The sequence below is a fragment of the Quercus suber genome, unplaced genomic scaffold, assembly GCF_002906115.3.
Source record: "Quercus suber isolate HL8 unplaced genomic scaffold, Cork oak 2.0 scaffold_1068, whole genome shotgun sequence".
NCBI classification, from domain to species: domain Eukaryota; kingdom Viridiplantae; phylum Streptophyta; class Magnoliopsida; order Fagales; family Fagaceae; genus Quercus; species Quercus suber.
Genome location: NW_027070474.1, coordinates 90,207 through 114,405, shown reverse-complemented (window position 1 = coordinate 114,405; position 24,199 = coordinate 90,207). Strand labels below are relative to the sequence as shown.

Below are 24,199 nucleotides of genomic sequence, written 5' to 3'. Positions count from 1 at the left end.
CAAGCCCTATTCAGATCTATGAAGTCCACGCACACTCACCATTTCCCACTCTTTTTTTTTTACCACCACGGTATTGGCCAACCACTCAAGGTAAAATACCTTCTTGATAGCCCCCGCCTGCTTTAGTTTCTTCATTTCCTCTTTGACAACATTAAAGTGGTCCCTGGACGAGCACCGAGGAGGTTGCCTCTTAGGAGTGATAGATGGATTAACATTTAGATGGTGACAGATGAAGTTCGGGTCCACTCTCAGGGCTTCCTAAGCACTCCATTTGAAGACATCAACATTTTTTCTAAGGAACTCTATCAGCTCTTCCTTCTCTGGAGGAGGCAGTTGAGCCCTAACCTAAAAGAATTTCTCTGGATCGTTGCCAATAACAACCTTCATCGAATTTTCACATTTTGCCTCATTGGCCGACCCATCGACTGGCAATGCTAGAGCTTTTAATTGCTATAAGCCCCCTTTGGTATGGGTTGAGGATTTGGCCTCCGACTAATGCTGGATGGCAGCCACTAAGTATTGCCTCACCACAATTGATTTCCCAAGATCTCCTTAACCTGGCCCCCATACAAGTATTTCACCTTCTGGTGCAGAGTAGAAGAGATAGCTCATAGGGTATGAAGCCAAGGCCTAGCCACAATGGTAGTGTAAGGTGAATAAGTGTCGACCACGATGAAGTCCACTTTTGCTACTTCTGAACCAGTCTGCACGGGAAGCCTAATTTGGCCCTTCGGGATGACGACCTTTCCATCAAAACTCACCAGGAGTGAATTGTAGGGTTTTAGGTCCTCAGGTCTCAAGTTCAGCCCCTTATACAGGCCGGAGTACACTATCTCGGCACCACTGCTTTGGTCCACCATCACCTTTTTCATATCATATCCCCTAATCTTGAGGGTAACCACCAAAGCTTCATCATGGGGTTGGATGGTTCTGATTTTATCCTCGTCCGAGAAGCTCAAAACCGGTTGAATTTCTAGTCTAGCCTTCTTTGGCTCTTGAATATTGTTCTCGGCGGATAGCCGAGCCATAGACATCACTCTGGAAGGGTAGGACCCAGTTCTCCCTAGAGCAACGAAGATGACATTTATTGTTCCTAAGGAGGGTCTTGAAGAATTATCTCTCCAGGATTTTGAGTTTGCCTGGCCCCCTTGGCCACTAGAGTGGTGCAAGAGTTGCTTTAGCTTTCCTTCATGGACGAGTTGGTCCAAGTGGTCCCACAAACTTCTACAATCTTCTGTAGTGTGTCAATGGTCTTGGTGGTAGTGGCAATAGAGGTTGTGGTTGCACCTCACGAGGTTTCTTACCATTTTATTTGGCCATTTAAAAAATGGTTCGTTCCTAATCTTCTCCAAAACTTAATGCACTGGCTCTCGGAACACCGCATTGACTACTTGAGGATTAGCAGATCTTGATTGTCCGACAAAATCTCTCTGGGGTCGGTTGCTGTTGTACTGGTCAGACCTGAAATCCCTCCTCTCCTGAGGGATAACCTTATCCTTTCCTTTTCCTTGTTGCTAGTCTTCCTTAACCCTTTTATACTTATCTATTCCATCTATAAGTTGGCGCACACTGGTGATGGGTTTCCCAGTCAGAGATTTTCTTAAACTGAAAGTACTGATGGTCATGTCGTCAAAGTCACCATCTATCTCGTTGAACATCTCCCAATATCTGTCAAAGTATGCTTTTAGGGTTTCTCCCTTTCGCATGCTTAAGGACAGCAGGGAAGCCAAGGGTCGAGGGAACCTACTGCAGCTAATGAAGCGGGAACAAAACACTTGGGTGAGCTCCTTGAAGGAACTTATGGAATCTGCCTTCAAGCTGTTGAACCATCTCATCGTAACGGGTCCTGGACTGGATGGGAAAACCTTGCACATCAAGGCTTTGTCTTTGGAATGGACATCCATTCTTTGATTGAAATGACTCACATGCTCCACGGGGTCTATTCTACCGTTGTACATGGTGAAAGCGGGTTGAGTGAATCGTCCAGGAAGTTTAGACCCCTCGATTTCGTACGTGAAGAGTGACTTGGAGATTTGGTCTAAGGCCCTACTCACAACATTGTTTCCCATGCCTTTGTGAGGCAAGCTTCTGGCCCTCTGTTCGTGATGGTGTTCCTTTTCATAAGAGAAAGACTTACTGGGTGGGGTTCGAGGTTTTTGCCTGTAACTGACATCCCTTTCGCCATCAGAAGAAACATCAGAGTCAGAGGGAGTTCGCCTTCGTCGTGCATGGCACAATTCCCTCTTTAACTAGTCAATTTCCAATTGCATGGCTCTGTTATGCTGCTCTTGAGAGACGTGACTTCTAACTCGAGTATGGCTTTTGCTTGTATGCGTAGTGTGCGCGCTGCCTTCTCGATCTCCTCTTCATTCGAGGTTGACAAAAGGGTTGCCATGCTTGGATCCCAAAGATTCTGCTTGGTGTGGACCCGAACCTACCATAGTTAACCACTGCACTCACTATTGCATTAGTTCTCCCCACAAACAACGCCAATTATAGGGACTCGATTTGTAGCCCAAGTCCAGGAGGTATGGATCTTGGTCCAATAAGCCCTATACAATGAATTTGTAGAAAGTGGATCAAAGAACTAGACCCTAGTGAATTTAACAACGACTAGTATGGATGCAAAAGGCGATCAAGTAAGAGCAAAGCACATAAGACTGAATAAATTCTCTGTCTGAAGAGACAAATCTTGGTATAAATTGATAGAACCAATTACCAGTGTAACTGTGATTGCTATAGTGTTCTTTTCCTTTTTTTTTTTTGATCCCCCTTCCTTCTGGGGTCTCTTACATTATATATTTCCTTCTTGCAATCTTGGCCCTCCACTTGTTAATCGTCCAAGCCATTACTCGAGTGCCCGTCCTATCAAACACCTTTTCTGGCTCTTTGTGAGTCGCGGTAGCCAAGGAAGCACTGTTCAGGGGTCTTCTTCACATAAATGCGGTCAGAAAAGTAGTTGCAATGCATTTAAGGCGGTGGTAGAAGCTTTTCCTTAGATATTTTTGAGTTCCCATCATCCTTATACGTGTACGATGCATGTTCTTATTGCTGGATCATCTTGGAAGGTCACCTTGATCGTTGGAACACAGATTTAAACTGCACTCATCATATTCGAGAAGGAATTCCTCCTCGGACCACCCCCCATTCATTCATTACTTATAAGACTTTACAAATGAGAACCCTTCATAATTATCTGTACCCCTTCGAACATTCTCCCGTCCTCGGATAAGGCCCATGGTCCAATATATGATTTTTAGGCCCTTATCCCTACAATATCCATGGAGTTGCTTAAAGTAAATGTAGAGATAAGGACATATTGCTATCTTTCATGCTCTAACTCTCTATGATTACTACTTTATAATATTGTTATTGTTGTGACTTGTGAGTGAGTTTATTAGTATGAAAAATCTATTTGTGAAAATTTTAATTGTAATTTTTTTTTTATGATTAAAACATTAGATTTAATTGTAATTTTGATTTAATAATTAACAATTTCATCAATCAAATTTTCTTTAATTTTGGTATAATTTGTACTACTATGTATGTTATATATAGAACCCTCACACGATCTTGGAAAAACCACTCTATAAAAAAAATTGTCATGAATAACAAGAAGAAGAGCTTATTTCTGACCATCAAAACCACAAATTCCCTGTCATCAATAATAGTAATGTTGTGATATAGTCCATAGGTATTTAAAAAAAAGAAAAAGAAAGGAGAAGTATAGTCCATATGGGAATGGTTTAGATGTTTCCTACTTGATTTTGGAATCTCAGATTGATTAGTAGAATAATATGGAGTGAGAAGATGCATTATTCATATTAAAAGTGGCAATTCACATTGATAATAAACTAAACAAGGGCGTTTAATGACCTCTATACATATGGTGGTGGTGCAGCATTGGTGCATGTGAGAGTTAAAAGATAAAGTTTTGTCTTTTTTATTTATTTAAATATGCATCCTACTTTGTTGATACCTATACAATACTTATGGGAAACTATTCAAATTCGACTACAATTTAGTAGTTCATATGCTATCAAATTTTTTTTTTTTTTGGGATAAATAATAAAACAAAAGCAGCCGCCACCGCCTAGCATTACGGTCTTTTTTATTTATTTTTTTTTAATAATTTAAAATATGCATCCAACTTGGTTGATACCTATTCAATACCTATGGGAAACTATTCAAATTCTACTACAATTTATTTGTTCATATCCTATCAAATTTTTGTTCAAAGCAGCCACCGCTCACCATTATGGTCTTTTTTTAAAAAAAAAAAAAATTTAAAATATGCATCCTACTTGGTTGATACTTATACAATACCTATGAGAAACTATTTTATATTATAAAATGATTTTTCTATTAACTTTTAATTAATAGTTTTTTTTCATATAAGACTTTTTATTTATTTTTTTAAACATATATGATTTTAAATTTAACTATCCCGTACATTGCATAGGTTAGCGACTAGTTATTATTATTATTATTTTTTTTGTAGATTTTTGTCTCGTTGGTCTGATTTTTTGCGCAACCGATTTTTTTATTTATTCAATGGTCCAAATATGATTCTTAAAAAAAAAAAAAAAAAAATCAGTGGTCCAAATAGACAAGTGCCCTTCTCCCTATATATATATATATATATTTAAAATATACCATTTTTGGGCAAAAAGTAAAGACCCTGTGATTGTCACTAGTTTGTTTTGTTTTGTTTATAAACAGTTTTATAAAGTTTTGTATTTTTATTTATTTATTTATTTATGTTTTGTTTTTAATTTGACATTATTTATGCCGGCTTTAATCAATTAAATAGATCTGCTAAATTCAAATAAGGTGTGTCCTTTTTGGAGATTGCTTGGATACGGAAGATATTTCGTTGATTTGTGAGGGTTTTGAAATTGTTTCCTTTGTTAGTGGAACTTTGTAATTGTGATGCCTTAGGCTCTTGTCTGTGTTGTAAAAGAGAATGAGGAGAGCATTTAACTAGAAGAATATCACTCATTTCTCACTTTTATTGTAAAAATTAATTATGAATAAACGAAAGTTACTATCGTTTCTACTAAAAAAAGGGACAAAACTTAGCGCGTATTTGGTTGGGAGGGAGGGGTAGGGAAATTTTTGTGGGACCTAATTATTTTTTACCCAAGTCCCACCATTTGTGGGTGATTTTATCGGCTTCTTGAATTGGAGAGAAAATGAGGAGAAAGAAGGCTTAATTGGGAATTTACTCATTTGTCCCTCTTCTCTTAATTGGGAATTTACTCATTTGGGGCTAAAATACAAAATTCACATTCTAAGTTTTATTTTTTGTCATTTCAGTCCTCTAAGTTTGGTTTTTGTCATTTCAATTTTTTAAGTTTCATTAATTTTCAATTGAGTCTTCTGTTAGTGTTCTGTTAGTTGCTGTCGTCAATTTACTTAAACGACATTGTTTTGGTCTTTAGTTAATATATATACATATATATTTTTTAAATTTCTTAATTTCTCAAAAATGTTAATTATAAAAAAATTAACGTTTCTATATCGTCAGAATGGGTTGAATGAACGACGTCGAAACCAATTGCCAATCCTACATCACGTTCCGATTCAATCCTCACGATTCTCCATTGCTCATTCCCCACCCCCCCCCCCCCTAAAAAAAAAAGGGGACGGATATGAAATAACTCACCAGAAGGTTGAAGCAAGATGTGGCAGGCGACGGGTATGAGAGTGAACGGACTGTTGTCTGACAGGTGTGACGGACTCGCTCTGACAATTTCTTCCAGCAACAAGTGGGGAAATGAGGGGCGGGGGATTGATATTTATAAGAGAGGTGCACGGAAGACGAAGCGACGCCTCGTTCCAAAACAACGGCCATTGACAGGATGACACTTGGCACAGCACATTAATGCATTAGCTCCTGGTCCAGAAGTGTACGGATGAAAGTTCACGGACATAGGTGTCCTGGAGGCATGACCGAGTTTTAGATTCGTCACCCCATGGGTCCGTTCATTATGTGTGACGGACCTATCGGGTGAGGGGGCAACTGAAAGGGAGAAAATACACTGGAATGCCTTATGTGATTGGACGGGCCGTATATGGTCTGCAGACGTCAGGATGAGCGAGCCCGTCATTTGCACGGGCCTCCAATGGACGGATCTCATGTGAACGGACCGAATACGGACGGAGTGAAGGAAGCTGGGCTGGTTGTCCATGGGCCTGTTGGACCCCTCATGGGGGATATTTTGGCCCACTCTCATAAAAGGCCTGAACAGAGTCTTTGTGCTAGTAGGACTCCGGAAATCTTATATATTTGGTAAAGATCTTCCCTATAAGGAGGAGATCTATCCATCACGTTTAGGATTCTACAAGGAGAGTCCTATAAGGAAAAGACTTCCGCACCAAGAAAAAGATGTCAACCTTCTACTACTATAAAAGCCCCAATACCCTCACAAACCAAGGTACGCAAGATTTTACCCTCTCTAGCACTCTAGAGTTGTGAGAATACTTTCTGACTTGACCTTCGGAGGGCATTTGGCCGACACCACACCGGTGCCCTTTGATAGGTTTTCTCTTTTGTTTAGGTTTCCTAATTTTAAGTTCAAATACATGGTTGTATGGACAAAACGCAAAACCTGGCTGTTTTGCAAAAACAATTAACTTTAATGCAACTATGTCTTTAAATTGAATTAGAACATCTATCGTAAAAAACACGCACATTTAATAAGAACATCTATCGTTCTATTGTATTGCATCTAAAGTCCTACACGTAAATTTTGGTCTATCTGGAGAGGGGAGATGCAGATGCAGAGAGACTGAAATTGGGCCCCGGAAACATGGAATAGTTATGCAGTGGAGTGTAGATTTTCTCCTACTGTGACGTAGAATTGGTGAAAATTGTGGAAATGGAGTAGATCTTTGAAAAGGAGAGATTGAAGGGGCAGTTGAGCTCAAAGAATGAGCTCTTGCCAACTAACACAGAAAATGTGGCATGTGATTATTTGACGTTTCAAAACTTGTTTGAAAAATCCAAGCAAAGCTTTCCTTTTCAAATTTACTATACGAAGAAGAAGAATAAGGGGCTGCGCAGACCTAACCAAAATTATTTGAGGTCTTAATCTGCAGGCCTCCTTTTCAAGATTCAAACCCACATGCCCTCGTCAACTTTTCCTCTTTCCCCACAAATTAGAAAAAACCCACGTGTTCCTCTCTCTTTTTAAGAAATTGGCTCAATGCATCCCATTAGCAAATGTGTGGAATGTGGATACAAAAAGTTGAACTAATATATAATAATATATGTACTATAACTATCTATCCTATCTTAATAATCTTCATGACGAAGAGAGAAAAATTAATAGAATAATGGGTAGTGCTCTATCCATGGACCTTTATCACTAATCTCTAGAGTTATGGTAGTATAAAATATGCTTTGTTTTGGAGTTTGGATGTGATAAAGTGAGGGCAGCCAAGAAAAATGTGATAAAGAAAGAATAGTATGAAGGCAAAGAATCTACCCCCATTGGTGCCTTTACTAGAAAAAAATCAAAATAAATTAAAAAAAGGAGGAGGATATAAAACTTTGTCATAGAACAACAAACCATATGGTCATGGCCCTAATGGGATGTTCTAGAGTGGAAAATCATGTCAACCACTTGTTTAAGACCAACCTTTCTGAATTTGAATCCGGGTAGTTAGTCCACGATGTTTGTAAAACTACCACAAAAATAAGATACTTTATCTAGATATTCAAAACCATCTTTGTTCTATGCCAAAGCTTTCCATGATATATGTTGATAATATTTCGTGTGTGTTTGAATTAGGTTATTTATTTATTATTTTAAACCTATATACTAGAAATTGAAAAAAAAAAAATACAATTGTATTTAAAAATCAAAGAAAAAGCTAATCCTTTTAAAAAAATTTCCCCCAGTATAATAATACAAGAATTTTTAGATTTATAAGTATCGTGTCTACGAGTTAAATCTTACTCTACGTTTGGTTCGAAAGATATAGGAGGGAGGGTTCATTTTCTTTATAGTAATACAAAGAATTTTAAATTCATAAACTTCATTTAAATCTAACTCTGCATACGTTTGGTTTAGTAGATTTAAGAGAGAAAGGAAAAAGCATTTCCACAAATTCGACATGAATGTAGGGTCAGACTCTAGGCATAGGCCATTAAGCTGTTATCTAAGGCCCCCATTAAAAACCTCCCAGAAATAATGGGTCAATAATTAGCTTTATGGAAAGGGGAAAAAAAGAAGAAGAGGCATTGGTGGCATGTGCACTTTCTTTGCTACTTCTTAGAAGTTGTGGGTTAATAGAATCCAATCAAATTAGAACCTTAGGTTACAAAAAAAAAAAAAAATTGTGATATTGCCGAATTATTATTGACAATCAAAATCCCTTAATGGTTTGGGACTTCAATTTTTTAATCCAACTACCTAAAAAAAAAAGCCATCTCATCTCCCACCGCGCAACCACATACCAAACAATCTCTTTCGCTTTCTCTCATAATGACATAATATAGAGGAAAATAATAATGTAAATAACTATAGTGATATTCAAACATGTAATATAATACTTCTTTCTTATATAAAAAGATGAGATTCTTTTCCAAATGCAGTATTACAATTTTACTTACATTACATGTTACAATTATTTCTATAAAAAAAATATTCAAAATTAAAATTGATGAAATTATACTTAAAGTCAATTATGTCACAAGAAGATTAAGTGACTTAACCATATTATTATTTGAAAATGATATGTTTAAAAAACCTAATACACAAACTTAATTAGTAATTTTGCATCTCTTAAAATAAGAAAAATAGATTTTAACTTGAAACTATAATATAGAAAATTAATTAAATATATATATATATATATATATATATATCAGTTAAAAATATTTATTTAAACAAGGTTATACTCAAAGTTGCCATCCTAATCTCAAATTGTATTGAGTTGGCCTATGTGAATGGATACAATTTTTTATTAGGGCCCATATTTTGAGGGGATTCAAACTCAAGTTCTCTTTCATAGGAGAAACTAGGTTATACAATTGAATTATAAGTTTTTTGACATTTAAAAAAAAAAAGTGTTATATCCATAATATTTTCACAACACTTTTACAGTAAATCTTATATGGTAAGTTGTTATTGGTTTTAATTTGAACATAACACTTAAATTACTTTTTTGCGCACCAGTAATACCCAATAACAACCTGCCACCTAGGTTTTATTGAGAAAGTGTTGTGAATAATAATTTATTGTTATTCATATTCAAACATACAAATATAAAATAGAGTTTTTCTCTCCCTTACCTTTTTTCTTTTCCATTCATTCCCGAAATGCAACCAAACAAATAGAGTATTAATCCCCACTTTCCATGGAAAGAAACTATCAGTAAAAACCCACGATTATTATCATTTAACAATGGAATCACATGATATATGTGATGCTTTGCCATTATATCCGTATGGCTAGAAATAAGGAAATCAAAATACATGCCTCAAGGCTCGAAAGGTAGATAGTAAGGCTCAAGGGGTAAAGTTAATCTACTTCATGGAAATAGATGGGTAGGGGTGTCAATATTTGACATGACCCACAAGCACAATACAAACACGAAATGAGATTTTATGGGTTACAGTTGGGCCTTAGCAGGTTTGGATCATAAATTGGTTGACCTGAAAGTGACATAATAAGAAATGTGTCATAAGCGGGTCAATGCGTGTGGTCCGCAATTGTCATATTTTGACAAGCCAATTTATTCGTGTAAATGCAAAATGACTTATTTAACATAATTTATTTAACTTATATAACAAATAAATATTCACTTTATTTTAGATTTTCAAATACATTTTATATCTAACCTATATTTTAAACTTAAAAAGAAAGTGAGTAATTAAAAAAAAAAGTTATAAGTGATATAATTGTAAGTTATAAGTGCATGTCTATGAAGGGTGTCAATTTGTGCTAACTCAAATTGATACCCTTCATAGACATGCACTAATGGAACCATATTGTAGGGGTGTCAATGTTTGATTTGACCTGCGAACACGACATGGGTTTTTGCGGATTAGGGTTGGGTCTCAGCAGGTTTGGGTTATAAATAGGTCGACATGATAAGAAACATGTCGTAGGCGGGTCAACCCGCATGACCTGCAATAAACATGTTTGACATGCCAATTTATTTGTGTTAACCTGAAATGACCCATTTAATACAATCTGTTTAACTTGTATAACAAATGAATATTCTTTTTATTTTATATTTGTCAAATACCTTTTATATCCAACTCATATTTTAAACTTAAAAAGAAAAGTGAGTAATTACAAAAACTTATAAGTTATATAATTGTAAATTTATAAATCCTAGATCTCTACACCCTACAAACCCTAAAAATCTAAACCTTCTTATAAATATCTATTTTTTTTTAATTATATTATTACTCTTAATTATTTAGTTCTTGTAACATTGTTGAGGAATGATCATTTTTTGTAACTACTAATACTTATATATATATATATATTTGATATAGAACTTACACAAATGAAACTGGATGAGCTTGTGGAAAATGTTATGAATTTGGACATTAACAACGAATCTATAAATGATACTCATAATCATAGTCATGATTAGTCTACTATTTGCTCCAACTTTTTCAATATTGATACTTAGAGCATTCATATTAAGAATGCTAAAAAATATAGTTTTTAGTAACTCGAAACACTACTTTATCTATTTTAACGTTTCACTTTATAATATATCCAACATCAAAGGATTTATATTTTTTACCACTTCATTAAAATATTATTTCTTTATTATTTTTTTAATTCTTTTTTAGTCTCAATCTGATACCTTCCATTGCCCACACCAAAAACCAAAACCAAAACCAAAATCACAAACTCAAACCCAACCCATTGCTACCACCCACCACTGCCCACACCCACACCCACACCTACTGCCACAACCACCACCACCCACAACCCCAACCACCAAAATCACAAATAAAAACAAACTCCAAACCAAATTATAAACCCAAAATCAAATCACAAACTTAAACCCACACCCACTGCCACCAATCACTAGCCACCATCGCCCACACCAACTGACATAGCCATCACCACCCATAACCTTAACCCCAACTAGGGATGGCAATTTTGTCCCACCTCGCTTGACCCGCCCCTCCCTGCTTCGCCTTGTGCAGGTTTTTTCTGTCCCGCAAAGGTAGTAGGGCAGGGAAGGGGCGAGATTTTAGCCTCGTACCACGGGGCGAGACGAGGATGGGTTTAGACTTTTTAAACCCAACCCGCCCTATCCCCACCCCGCCTCGCCCCGCATTGATAAATGTTAAATTGTAAATTTCTCATACTCTAAAACCTTACTATTTAAACAAACATATTATCAGCTTATTTTATTCTACCCAACAAAAATTTTTGTCTTTTTTTTTTTTCTCTAGCAAAGTTGGAAATAAGGTACCAATTTTAACATTTTCTTTTGTCTTTATTATAAACAAATTTATATTCTATTGAATCATTGATTTTGTATTATGAGATTTTTGTTTTTGTTGTGATATTGTCTTGTCATACACTTTAATAATATTATCCAATTTTGGCTAAAAATTATAGTTTGATAGGATGGGATAAATTTATTTGTAATTTCAAGTATATTTTTATTAACAGTTTTATTAAAAACAATTGTAATAGTTGTGGACAAATTAACAAGAAGTCGAGTTTTACGGAGTAGGGTGGGAGTTTGTGGGGCCTCAATGGGCAGAGATGGGACAAGAAAAATTTTTCCGTCATGTGGGGCGAGGCAGGGATGGGGTAAGACAAAACCATGTGGGGTAGGAGTGAAGCCCCATCCTTCGGGCCTACCCTGTTCCATTGTCATCCCTAACCTCAACCACCAAAATCACAAACCAAAACAAACCCAAGACCAAATCACAAACCCATTAAAAAAAAAAACCATAAAACTTCATACTCACCTACCATTAACCACCATCGGTCCACCACAAAAACCCATCAAACAGATACCCACTACTAGCCACCACCACAGTTCCACCACAAACTATACCATCAACCACCATAAACCGATAGAGAGAATTTCTCAAAAAAAAGAAAAAAGAAAAAAAGAAAAACCAATGGAGAGAGGGAGAGAAAGGCTGGTGAAAGAAAGAAGAAAAAAGAGAGGTAAGAGAGTCCAGTGGAAGAGGAAGAAAAAGAAAGAAGAAAAGGTTGAGAATTGTGAGTGAGAGAGAGAAATGATATTTTAATTGAAGGAGTAATAAAATATTAATATTTTTTATAAGTTTTGAGCTACAGTAGGCTGTCAAAAATGGCAATTTACTGTAGCTAAGTTGCCAAAAAAATTTAAATATAGCAACATTGATGTAGTGTGTTTTTTGTGGGATGAGTTGCTAAAATGGTTTTTATTTTTTATTTTTATTTTTTTATTTAAGTTTTTAGCATTTCTGTAGATATTATATTCTTATTAAATTATGTTATTTTGAATTTGGGTTGAAGTGTACGCACTTCTTTAAGAATGTAAAGAGCTTATTTCTAGTGGAAGAGGAAGAAAGAGAAAGAAGAAAAGATTGAGAGAGACAGAGAGAAAGAAGGAAATGACATTTTAATTGAAGGAGTAATAAAATATTAATGTTTTTTTTTTTTTTTTTTTATATAAGTTTTGAGCTACAATAGGTTGTCAAAAATGAAGTTTCCTGTAGCTAAGTTGCCAAAAAAATTAAGTATAGAAACATTGATGTAGTGTGTGTTTGGATTGTGTTAACTGTGCGTTTCTATGTTTGAAGTGGGACCCGCTTACACTGTGCATGTTCAGCCATTCACGCGTTCACACAGTTTGTCCATCCTTGCTGGGATCCACGTGTACTATGCAGTTTGTCCATTCACGCAGTTCAGCCACTGTGCACTGTGCATATGTTTGTCCATTCACGCAGTTTAGCCACTGTGCATTGTGCACGTTTCAACATTTAGTTGCGTAAACAGTTTGTCCATCTTTGCTGGGACCCATGTGTCCATTGTTTAGTCTTATTTTAAAATTATTTGCCACAGTATTTTCAGTTTTCAGCAAAATTAGCAGTATTCAAACACATCCGTAGTGTGTTTTTTGTGGGATGAGTTTCCAAATTTTTTGTTGTTGTTGAGTTTTTAGCATTTTTGATGTGAATGCTCTTCGCATTTTTGTAGATGTTATATTTTTGTTGAACTATATTATTTTGAATTTAGGTTGAAGTGTATACACTTCTGTTGAAATATAAAGAACTTATTTCTAGATGGATGTTATATTTTTGTTGAACTATGTTATTTTGAATGTAAGTTAAAAATTTGAAATGTATGCATTAATTTCAGGATGTAAAAAAATTAATTTTATATTTAATATTAAACAGATTAAAATGAGTTATGTTATATTTGTGCCAATCTAACATGATCCATTTATTAAGCACATCAAGTAAGTCGAGTTATGTCAATCTAATACAACATGACATGAACCGAATATACTAACCTGACTTGACACCTTTTTTTTTTTTTTTTTGTCTAAACTTGACACCTTTAGAATATTGCACCCACCACCGATAAAAATGGAAATAATTAAGGAAAGATAACTTTTTACTCCATTATGAATGCTCAATAGTCCACTACACGTGTGATTTCTGTATCAGTCCGAAGACAACTGCTAGAAGTTCGCGCCGTGACTAAAGTTACAAACTAGAATGACGTTCATCTACAATTTTCTCAAAAAAGGAATATATGAGTCTTTACAGATAGTCAATAAATATTTACAATTAATTCACAATATTTCAAAATTAACATATCACCTTATATATGAATTATTGAATTAAAAAAAAAAATTATAGCAAACCCATATATAAGGTGGTAAGTTAATTTCTAAAGGAAGAGTTCTTCAACCACTACTAGAAAAATAACATTTGTATTTGTTATGTGTATTGTACATGATTTGCATAACTTAATTAATCAAGTGAGTCGTATGTATTATACATAATAGAACACGTGTCATCAATCTATTAGAAATTAGAGTCAGAGGCTCCATGTTTGAAGTAGAACATTTTCCATTTAAGAAAAATATAAAATTATTGTTAGGCGTAATTAGCATGAATGAACCTTATTGGTACAAAGTATTTGTAAAAGGTTTTCACTCTTTTAAATTTTATCCGAGTTGTCAAATGCATACTTCTCTTTTGTAATAGTTAAATAGTAGGATTTTTTTTTTTAAACATTATGATAAGATTTGAAAGTTGTATAGCGTATAATTGTGCCCAATCGTCTTTATGGTACTAGTTGAGCTACTTAGAGTAGTCCACACTAAATAGTAGGAATGAACATTATGTATAGATGTTGTCTACAAAATTTATGTTAAATAAAAAAAATTATTCTGTTTGTGTCAAATATCATTATTAAATGATTGACTTGGGTTCAAATTCTCTCTATATATAATATATATATATATATATATTGGTTTCAGTTATGATGGTTGAGAGTAATTATCATAGCGCTAACATCATAGATTTTAAATCCTATAGTATCTATATATAAAAAGAGAAGAGCTAATTTTAAACTAAATATATATATATATATATATTTATTTATTTATATTTATTATGTTATTGATGTGATACCAATTACACGCATGTGTTTCTCCCAAAAAAAAAAAAAAATTGCATGCATGTACATTTTCAGGTGTTTCATGTTAAAAAAAAATGTAAATTCTAAAGTTATAAGTTTAGAAAGTTTCAAGATATACTCAATTATTTAAGAATTAATTTAATCCTCTCAACTTCTAACTCCAATGATGAAGCCGCCTCCATTTTCCACCTTTCTTTTTCAAATCAATCGCTAATTTTCTTAACCCTTGCGACATTTCTCGTGCCGTTTACGACATCAGTGACCTGATCTATATATCTCTTTGGACTTTTCTTCTCATACAATTTGCACTTCATAAATATATGTACATACATGGTGAATGAATGTTGTGGTTATAATAGACACTAGCCGCCGCCCCCACCTTTAATAGACACATTCTTCTTTGTTTTTGTTCATTTTTCTTCTTCTTTAAAAGTTCATCTGTATCTCCATGGAAAACTACCAAATGTTCTTCCCTTGTTCATCTACAGGGCAGTCAACCTATCCCTTTTCAACAAACATGGGAAGCTCTAATGCTTATCATAATCTTCACGGTGAGAGCTCCAAAGGGTTCATTGGGTTGGGGACAGAGAATCATCATGTTCCTAGGGATGAAGTTAATAAACAACTTTCTCAAAGGACTGAAAGCTTTGCTAGAGATGAGAGTGATGAGGTGAAACCAAGTAAAAAGAAGGGGGAGAAGAAGATAAGGAAGCCTAGATATGCTTTTCAAACTAGGAGTCAGGTTGATATACTCGATGATGGTTATAGGTGGAGGAAATATGGCCAAAAAGCAGTTAAGAACAACAAATTTCCCAGGTTAGTTGATTTCATTTCTTTATTTTCTTAGCTATATTTTCACATGGCCATCACAGTTTTTGTGGACACTCTTTTTTCTTGGATTCTTCTGGTAAGTGTCTTCTTGATGCTTCTTACATTTGAATTATGTGTAATAAACATGTGATTAGACCCCACCAAAAAAATGATTACCATTCCCTTGTTCCAAAAAGTGAGATCCTCCTTGATTTCCCACTAGACAAAAAGAAGTTAGTTGAGAAGATCGAGATTGGCGCAATTGTTCTTTTCACATTGCAAAACATACATACACATGCATCCTTCCAAGGTGCACATCGATGAGAATTCAGTGACAGTTTCATTACGTGATGCATTTTTAATAGTTTTTCTTAATTCTAGCTAGGGTTTTCCTTTTCAGTTCTTATTCTTTTTTCTCTAAAAGACAACGCTTACATAAACGAGGATCTCAAGAATTACATCTGAGAAACACTTCAATTCTAATCACCTCTCATTATATGGTTCAATTGGTTCTCCGTGAACATTCTTCCGTGTGAATTTTAGTACTAGTTATTTTCTTATTTTACAAAACAAAAAACAAAAAAAAAAGAAGAAAGGAAAGAAAGAAAGAAAATAAATATACATACGCATGCTAGGGAGGACTATATCAAAACAGCAAAATACTTGATTCTATTTTGAAATTTTGATAAATTCTACATACTGACAGTTAGGGTTTACATTTAGAATTGATGAATCTAATTGAATGTCTGGAAAAATTTAATAGATCTCATTTTACTAAAATATCAACAAAAATAAGAAAAAGAAATCGGATTAGATCCTAATCTAAAATTGGGAAAAAAAAAATCATAGCCACAATGGAAAATAGGAACGGTTGCTCTCCTCTAGTAAACCTCCCTCCATAACCTTGGTGGCTTAAGCTTTATTTATTTCGACACGTAAAGAAATCAAAATGATGAGTTTTTATCAGCTTGGAAATTAATATATCATTCTCAAAATTAGGTATCAACACCTATATCGTGTATGAACATTGTAATTTTCATTTTGTTGTTTGATGCTGAAAGTTGAAACAGTACTTCTTTGAAGCCAATTGCCATGATGGTCATTTTGAGTTTGTCACGATGAAAAGATTTGAATGCCATATCATTTAATTTGTTAAACACAATTTGTTTTGTTATTCTAAATGGTTATTCTATTCTAGGTAACAAAGAACTTGTTATTCTTAACTCTCACATAACACTGCTGACTGCAATTTTTCCAATGATTAAACCATATTGGAACACTCTATATCAATGGGTTGCTGCATTCATAAATTAGGATGAGAAATTGATTCACATTTCACAGTGATATACAAATATCACATGATGATCATGTCTACTTTTTATTGTACTCTGCAAATTATCATTTTTTCAAAATAATAAATTATTAAGATATGGTAAATTTAATATATTTTTCTTTCCTATTTTACAAACTAGCTAGAACAGATGCCAAGCAAACACCATAATTCTATTTTCTCCTTTTGTAGAAGCTATTATCGGTGTACGTATCAAGGTTGCAATGTAAAGAAGCAAGTTCAACGCCTTACCAAAGATGAAGCCATTGTAGTGACTACTTATGAAGGGATGCACACCCATCAAATAGAGAAGCCAACTGACAATTTTGAACATATCTTGAGCCAGATGCAAATTTATACTCCCTTTTGAACTCTTCACATTGAATAGGTGTAATGTAATTATGCATACTTTTTAATTTGTAAGAGACAATACATTTTGCATTTACTCCTTGTTAAAAAAAATAAAGATTATGCTAGGCTGCCTACTTATATTTATAAAAAAATTTCTTGGTTATAATTTATATCTAGAGAAAATTTACCTTCTTCTTCTTCTTCTTCTTTTGGTCGAATAAGTTATCTTAATTCTAGCAAAACAAAAAGATAATCAAAAAGATTTATAATACCAAAACTACAATCGGCTGATGCAAGCTGAAGACAAACTCCAGCAAACAAAGTACTACCAAAAGCTTTAGAAACATCATACTACAAGCAGTTAAAGCCAGTTGTATAAATTACTAGCTTATTTTCCTCCTAGAAAACACAAGCAGCTTATTCAGCTGGAATCCAGTGCACTTTATCTTCCTACGCTCCAATCTCACTTGATGAAGGCCACACTAAAATCCATAAGATCTTCTAATTTAGATGGCAGCCATGCTAATGTGCCAAGGCCTCTCAAATGACATTTAAAGCTTTTGCAGATATAGAGCTAGCTACATCATAAATCACTCTATGACAATACTTTGGGAACAAAGCACCTTCATGTACCAATTATCATACCAAAGAAAAAAAATATTACTCTCCTCCCAATTGAGTACTTGATGAGAGGCCTAGTCACACCATTAAGTTGCAATATTTTCCTTTGTTGCAATATATATATATATATATGTATATTTGTGGAGAATTTTAACTAATTAAAAATGTCTTTCCTCCCAACAAAGTATGCAACTCTTATAGATCTAGCTTGGGAGAACATATTTCATATATGATTAAGAATAACAACCACAATTTTAAAACTAGAATGAACAAAAAAAAATTTGGAAGATTGAGTGGTTCTTGTTTTATGATACAACAGTAGTTTCACCGGTAGTCAAATAGTGATATCATAAATAATAAATATTTCGATTTTATATATGCTGCTCAATTCATTAAGTTGTGCACCCAATTACTCTTAAATATACTTCTTTATTCCTAACTTGGGAGAGCGGGCATACAAAGATTAACTGCAACTTGTCATGTAAACAATATGCATGAGACTTTTATATCTCAAGAATGAATGATAAAAAAAAAAAAAAGAAAAAAAAATCCGACATGCTATGGTGCCTCGGGGTGGGGAGGAGCGGATTGATGGGCATTCTCACTTGGTCTATGTGGATTAGGAACCCAGCTAAAGTAGTCAAAACGCCTTCAACCCATATAAGTAGAAATCTCAATGCTAGGTATAGACCTCAGCCCATATAAAGTTTGATCATGTGAAGTTTAAAAATCTAATTGTTAAATTGTATATTTTTTATATTCTTAATATGCATTTCAAATTTCATTCAAATAGGATGTGCTGTTCCTAAAAATAATAATTCATGAATAGATAATCTTCAAATAAACATTTAAATAATAACATTGCATAAGTATTAGATTTACGATAAAATTAGATTACGGTTAAGAGATATTACCTCGATAATACTTTAAATTAATCTCATAACATGAGAATCAAATTACCGTCAATTCATGAATGTTTTTAGATGGCAGAATTGAGGCGTAAACTAAGCCACTATCTTGAGACAATACACGCCGTCTACGGGGTTTTCAATGTAGTAGACTAACAACATTATGTGTACTACCCTCGAAATATAACAACCCATCCACTTTGCTGATTATTTTTACAAGCCTACACCGCTTGTAGGATATAAAACTCTCAAAATAGTAATTTTTTTAACCCAGAAATATAGTGCAGTAGGGAATAGGGATATGTATTTCATTAAAAGAAGATGAAAAAAAATCATACAAGTATTTTAGAAATATGTTGCTGCATGTAAAAGTACAAGACAAAACTACACTTGTTTTTTGTACATAGTTAGAGGTCTATAAATCTCTATATATGCTGAGACAAATTCGCCTTATACTTGAGGATTTGTGAACATTGACAACCAGTTTGAATTTCTCATAAATCAAATAATGAATACTCATTTATGTCAATAATGTCCCTTATTGAAAATTTAGAACTTTTGAAAGGATTATTAGGAAATGTATTTGGTAAGGAAATATTGCTATATATATATATATCGAGCCACTAAACGTTCATATAGTCAATAATATTTATAGTCATTCAAATGCTAACATTATATACAAAATAAATCACAAATTATTACAAATATAAAGACTTTGAATTTGGTGAAGAGAAAACTTATTTCATCAAATTACTAAAATAAGCATTTAATAAAAAATTGTAATTTTTATAAAATTATTCCAATAGGATGTTAGTTGCTATTCAGTCCATTATCTTATTTGTTATTCATAATTTAAGACCATAAAAACTAAAAATTTAAACATTAATTCATCATGATATAATTATTGATCTTTAAGGTTCATAAAATTTTGCAAGTATGGAAGATAAAATAAGAACATTTAATTCAACTGTTAAATTTTTAAAATTCATATCTAATAATTAACTTCATACTAGTTTGGAAAGAAATCTTTATGAGGTATCCAACTTTTTTCAATTCTGCCTTTGTGACATCATTAGTCTACTGATACTCTGATAGCAGCATGAATGAAATGTTAGCCACCAACTCCCCTCTTTCTTCTTCTATATATTCATCCAAGTATGCTTTCCCAAACATATTTAACAACTTTTTTTCCAATGAAGGACTAGTTTTAACCTTTCTTTTTTCAATGTAGGACTAGTTTTGCTGTGAGAAAAGCTTCTCGGAAGTAGTCCTACTCCTATATTGAGAAAATAGAGAACGATGTTACGCTTCTTCCGTTATAAGTATCATACTCCAAGAATTTCAAGTATTGAATGCGTAGGCTGGCTTTTCTGTGGACCTTAACATTCTTTAATTCAATATAAGACTTGTTGCTAGACCCATATTCTCCTTATTCTGTGTGTTAGTCAAAATTTTGTTGGGTAAAAAATTACAATGTTCAAAACCATATTCGCATTTTGGTTTTTAGAGGTTGAACTGTCAATTTTCTGGTATTAATTGGTTTTTGGAAAATTCCAGTTATAGGACATTGACCAAACTGATTTAAGGTCCGGCCCTTGCAACACATGGGAGAGGGGATTTTAACCTAATTTCTCCATGGGAGAACCAAACAATGTTATTGATTCACAAAAGTCTTGGCTTCAATTAACAAATTTAAGGAGAAAATGGGCCAATGCCCTTTTCGCGCAAATTATGTAGCGTTTTTCCCTCTTTCCCAAACTAATTAGGGAAATGCTCTTATTTTGAAACTCGATTTGAAATAAATCGAGTTAGGCCCTATAGCGGTATTTTTAAGGAGCTTATAATGACATTTTAAAGACTTATAGTGGCATTTTGTAACTCGACCTCCATGAAGTCGAGTTATAGGTAAAAAAAAAAAAAAAAATTGCTTATAACTCGACTTCATAGAGGTCGAGTTACAAAATGCCACTATAAGTTCTTAAAACATCACTATAGGCTCCTTAAAACGCCACTATAGGGTTCCAATTTTTTTTTTTTTTTTAAAACTCGATTTATCTTAAATCAAGTTACAACAAATGGACATTTGCCAATTTTTTCCCAAATTTAAAAATGGTTAACTATCAATGAGTTACATGGGTTGCCATTATAATATAATATCTTAATAATGACCCAAGAGTGCAATTGCAAGCGCTTAACAAACAGAATTATTGACAGAATTAGTTCCTAGTAAGAAAATATTCTTTCTTTTGTTAGAAGTTAGATTTATTATTTTTCAATAAAAATATTAAAAATTTAACAATTTTTTCCCCATTTGTACTTGGTAGTGATTTGCGAGCTTAATATATGAAGTTGTTCATTTTGGTAGTGATTTGAGGTTTTTTTTTTTTTTTTTTTTTGTCATCGAGACCAGAGACCTCGGGTTAGACCCTAACAGAATAGGGTGTCTAGAGGTCCTAGAAAGATTAATTTAATTTAAATTGAGAGATTTAATCCTATTGTTATGATTTCTAATTATGGTACACATAAAAACACTTAAATATTTCATATTGATAATGCTGTATTTTTAATGAAATTCTAATTAAATGTATTTATCTATTTAGACATTGCATTTATTTTATTTAATTAATTAGAATTTGAACCATGGAAGAACACTACCAGAGGCCAGAGGGAGACTCCAAATACACCTAAAAGGCCGAATTACATATCTCTTAAAAAACGCTGAAAGTCAAAATCAAATTGGAAAACCTGAAAACGCTGAATTATCAACTGTCTCCGACTTGTTTATTTTCTAAAAAAATTAAGATTTTATCTCTACTTTTCATAGTTTTAAGGGAGATAAACCTCATAGTTCATCATCAATTGCATAACTTTTAGTCCCTAAATATAAGGGAATACTACTTCTCTCTATAAATAAGAGAGGTATACCAACTCAAAAGGCATCAAAATTTTGATATACTTATAGTAGAGCTCTTTTTAATGCATAATTTTTTTCCCTCCATCACCATAGCTACAAATTTTCTTTTATTTTATGCATATTTTCGTATAGTTCCATCACATCATACACAGTGATCACTTTAGTTTCAGAGGATTCGTTCCTTGCTCTATCTGTAAGGAAAGATCCATTCACAATTTTCATTAATTATTCTGGAGAAACCATATCAGGTGGAGATCTCAACAAGTTCAAGATCAAGTATGATCTTAGGAGTGAATAGAACCAAAATCCACCTTGTGGCTGTCAACCAATCATGATATGTTTTAGAATAGATTTTCAACCCTTTGTTATAATTGTTAAATTATCGATTGTTTTTAAAGTTTAAGTTATTAGAGAATGATAGATTTAATCATTTATCCATATAATTCTAACGCTCCACCTCACATGCAATACAGTAAAATTTTAAATGAGAAATAGAGTGGAGACAGAAATCGAACTCAGGTTTTCTGCTAACAATAATATATATTATATTTTATTTCTATATTTATATCTAATCATAATATGTAACATAACATGTTAATGCATCTACATACATTATCATCTCATTCTATGATAAAAGATTCATGACTTAACATGTAGATTGTTATTATTATTATTATTTTTGAGAAGAACTTACATGTGGATTTAAGATTCATAGTTTAAGTATGGAATTCTAATTTAAACATATTGATTTAGGGTTTTAATTAGTCACATGTTTTAGATCTAGAGTTCCATGCATCTTATAACATATCAATACATCAATAATTAAAATTCCAACATGTTTTAATAATTTTGGCACCATATAAAATATGAATAAAAGAAAGTTATTTTCTGTTTTAATATTTTCTGTTTTCTCATGTTATCTATAATTTATGTTCATGAATAACCTTATATCACCTTCCTTGTGAGTCGTTTTTGTGCGTCATGTGAGTTTGAACTATGGAGTTATTTATTTCCACGTGTTGCTTTGAATGATTTTGTAATTATTTGTTTGTTGGAATAGTGAAACGTTTATATTGGTCATTTTACTCTAGGAGATTAACATAGGTTGAGCAAGGTGGGTACTTAATACCTTCCAAACCGGTTACCTTAACTTTGGGATGTATGATTAGTTCTTTACTTGTAATTTCTTTTTTACCTAATTTTTATCTTGTAATTAGAGAATAGATTAACTTAGGTCAAGAAAGTTGGGTGCATAGCATCTTCCAAATTGGTTACTTAGCCCCCCGAGCCTAATCTTTGGGATGTTATGATTAATTCTTTACTTGTAATTCCTTTTTTTTACTTTGTTTTTAAATTGTAACTAGAGAATAAATTTTTGTGCTTTTCTTTTCATAGAATGTACTTAGGACTAAAGCCTTATAATTATTCAAGCATTCAATGTCTTTTTTTTTTTTTTTTACTTTTTATTTATTTATTATCAATAATGTTTTAGAGTTTTCAACCAAAAAAGAAAGAAAGAAAGTTTTAGAGTTTTTCTTAATTTTCCTTAGGAATTAAATTAAGTAGTTGCTTCATTTTAAGTCCCTTAACTTAGTGGTATAAATATCAACAGTTGAATTTTCATCTCAAGATTTTCTACCTTAGTGGTGGAAGATAAGTTTTCAACCCTTTCTCTTTTTTCACAAGATTTTTTTTTTTTTTTTTTTTATTTCGGGTCACGGTTCTCACAATGGTGTGTTAAATAAGCCACTAGCATGGTCAAATGACAATTAATGATTAGATTATACAAAGTGGTAATAATAAATCAACCATCACAAATTGCTATAAAACTCCAAGAAAACTAGGCCCAACCAAAAAAAAAAAAAAAAAAAGTGAAAAAAGGAGGAAAACTGAATGGGTCGAGGAAAAAATGATCTAGATTCATGTGTTTAGATGCAATGGCAAAGGCAGGGGTTGAGGGGGGCAATTGCTCCACCTACCCCATATATTTTTTATTTTTTAAAATTTTTTTTTTCTCTTTTATTTTATGTTATTACATATATAAAATTTCATTGGAAAAAATATAAATAATAGATTTCTCCTTAGGGGGTTCAAAAGTTATATAAGAAAAAATGAGGATAGAAAAAAAGAGGAAAAATAAAGCAAAAGTTTTAATCCAAGAAAAAAAAATTACAAAATTATTTTTACCTTTCAAAAGTTTTAGGACCATAAATTATTTATGTAGTAACTTATAATTTTTCATAAAATTGTGCATAAGTTTGTGCTTTGATCTATTGAAATTTGACCCCACGAGTTTCCCAATCTGTTGGACCAGCCACCACCCTGAAACTATGACATAACTTTCCTTGCATTAAATAAATAAATAAATAAATAAAATAAATAAAAAAGGAAGAAGAAGAAGAAGAGGTATGATAGAATTTCAATTTATAGGATTAATTGAACTAACTGAAACCCACTTTTTAAAATTATTATATGAGAATTTTAAGTGGAATCTTGAATATGAAAAAAATTACAACACCACTTATTTAAGTTAAAAAAACCTAACTCTCTAAAAAATGAAAAAAAGAAGAAGAGGAAAACCTAAGAAATAAACATAATATAATAGATATGCTGTCTTTTT

General features: G+C 33.0%; 3 protein-coding genes across 3 annotated transcripts; 1 reads left to right on the top strand and 2 right to left on the bottom strand.

Annotated features, from left to right (window-relative positions):
- Window positions 1–608: 608 nt before the first annotated feature.
- Window positions 609–1,034, bottom strand: LOC112033427 (uncharacterized). The gene has a single exon (XM_024066199.1). It carries the CDS (start codon window positions 1,032–1,034, stop codon window positions 609–611), a length of 426 nt encoding a protein of 141 aa, XP_023921967.1.
- Window positions 1,035–1,514: 480 nt separating this feature from the next.
- Window positions 1,515–2,069, bottom strand: LOC112033428 (uncharacterized). Its single transcript, XM_024066200.1, has one exon. It carries the CDS (start codon window positions 2,067–2,069, stop codon window positions 1,515–1,517), a length of 555 nt encoding a protein of 184 aa, XP_023921968.1.
- Window positions 2,070–14,971: 12,902 nt separating this feature from the next.
- On the top strand, window positions 14,972–17,302 carry LOC112033440 (probable WRKY transcription factor 75). Its single transcript, XM_024066212.2, has 2 exons — window positions 14,972–15,461; window positions 16,978–17,302. The coding sequence occupies exons 1-2, from the start codon at window positions 15,094–15,096 to the stop codon at window positions 17,153–17,155; spliced, it is 546 nt and encodes a 181-aa protein (XP_023921980.2). The 5' UTR covers window positions 14,972–15,093; the 3' UTR covers window positions 17,156–17,302.
- The last annotated feature ends 6,897 nt before the right edge of the window (window positions 17,303–24,199 follow it).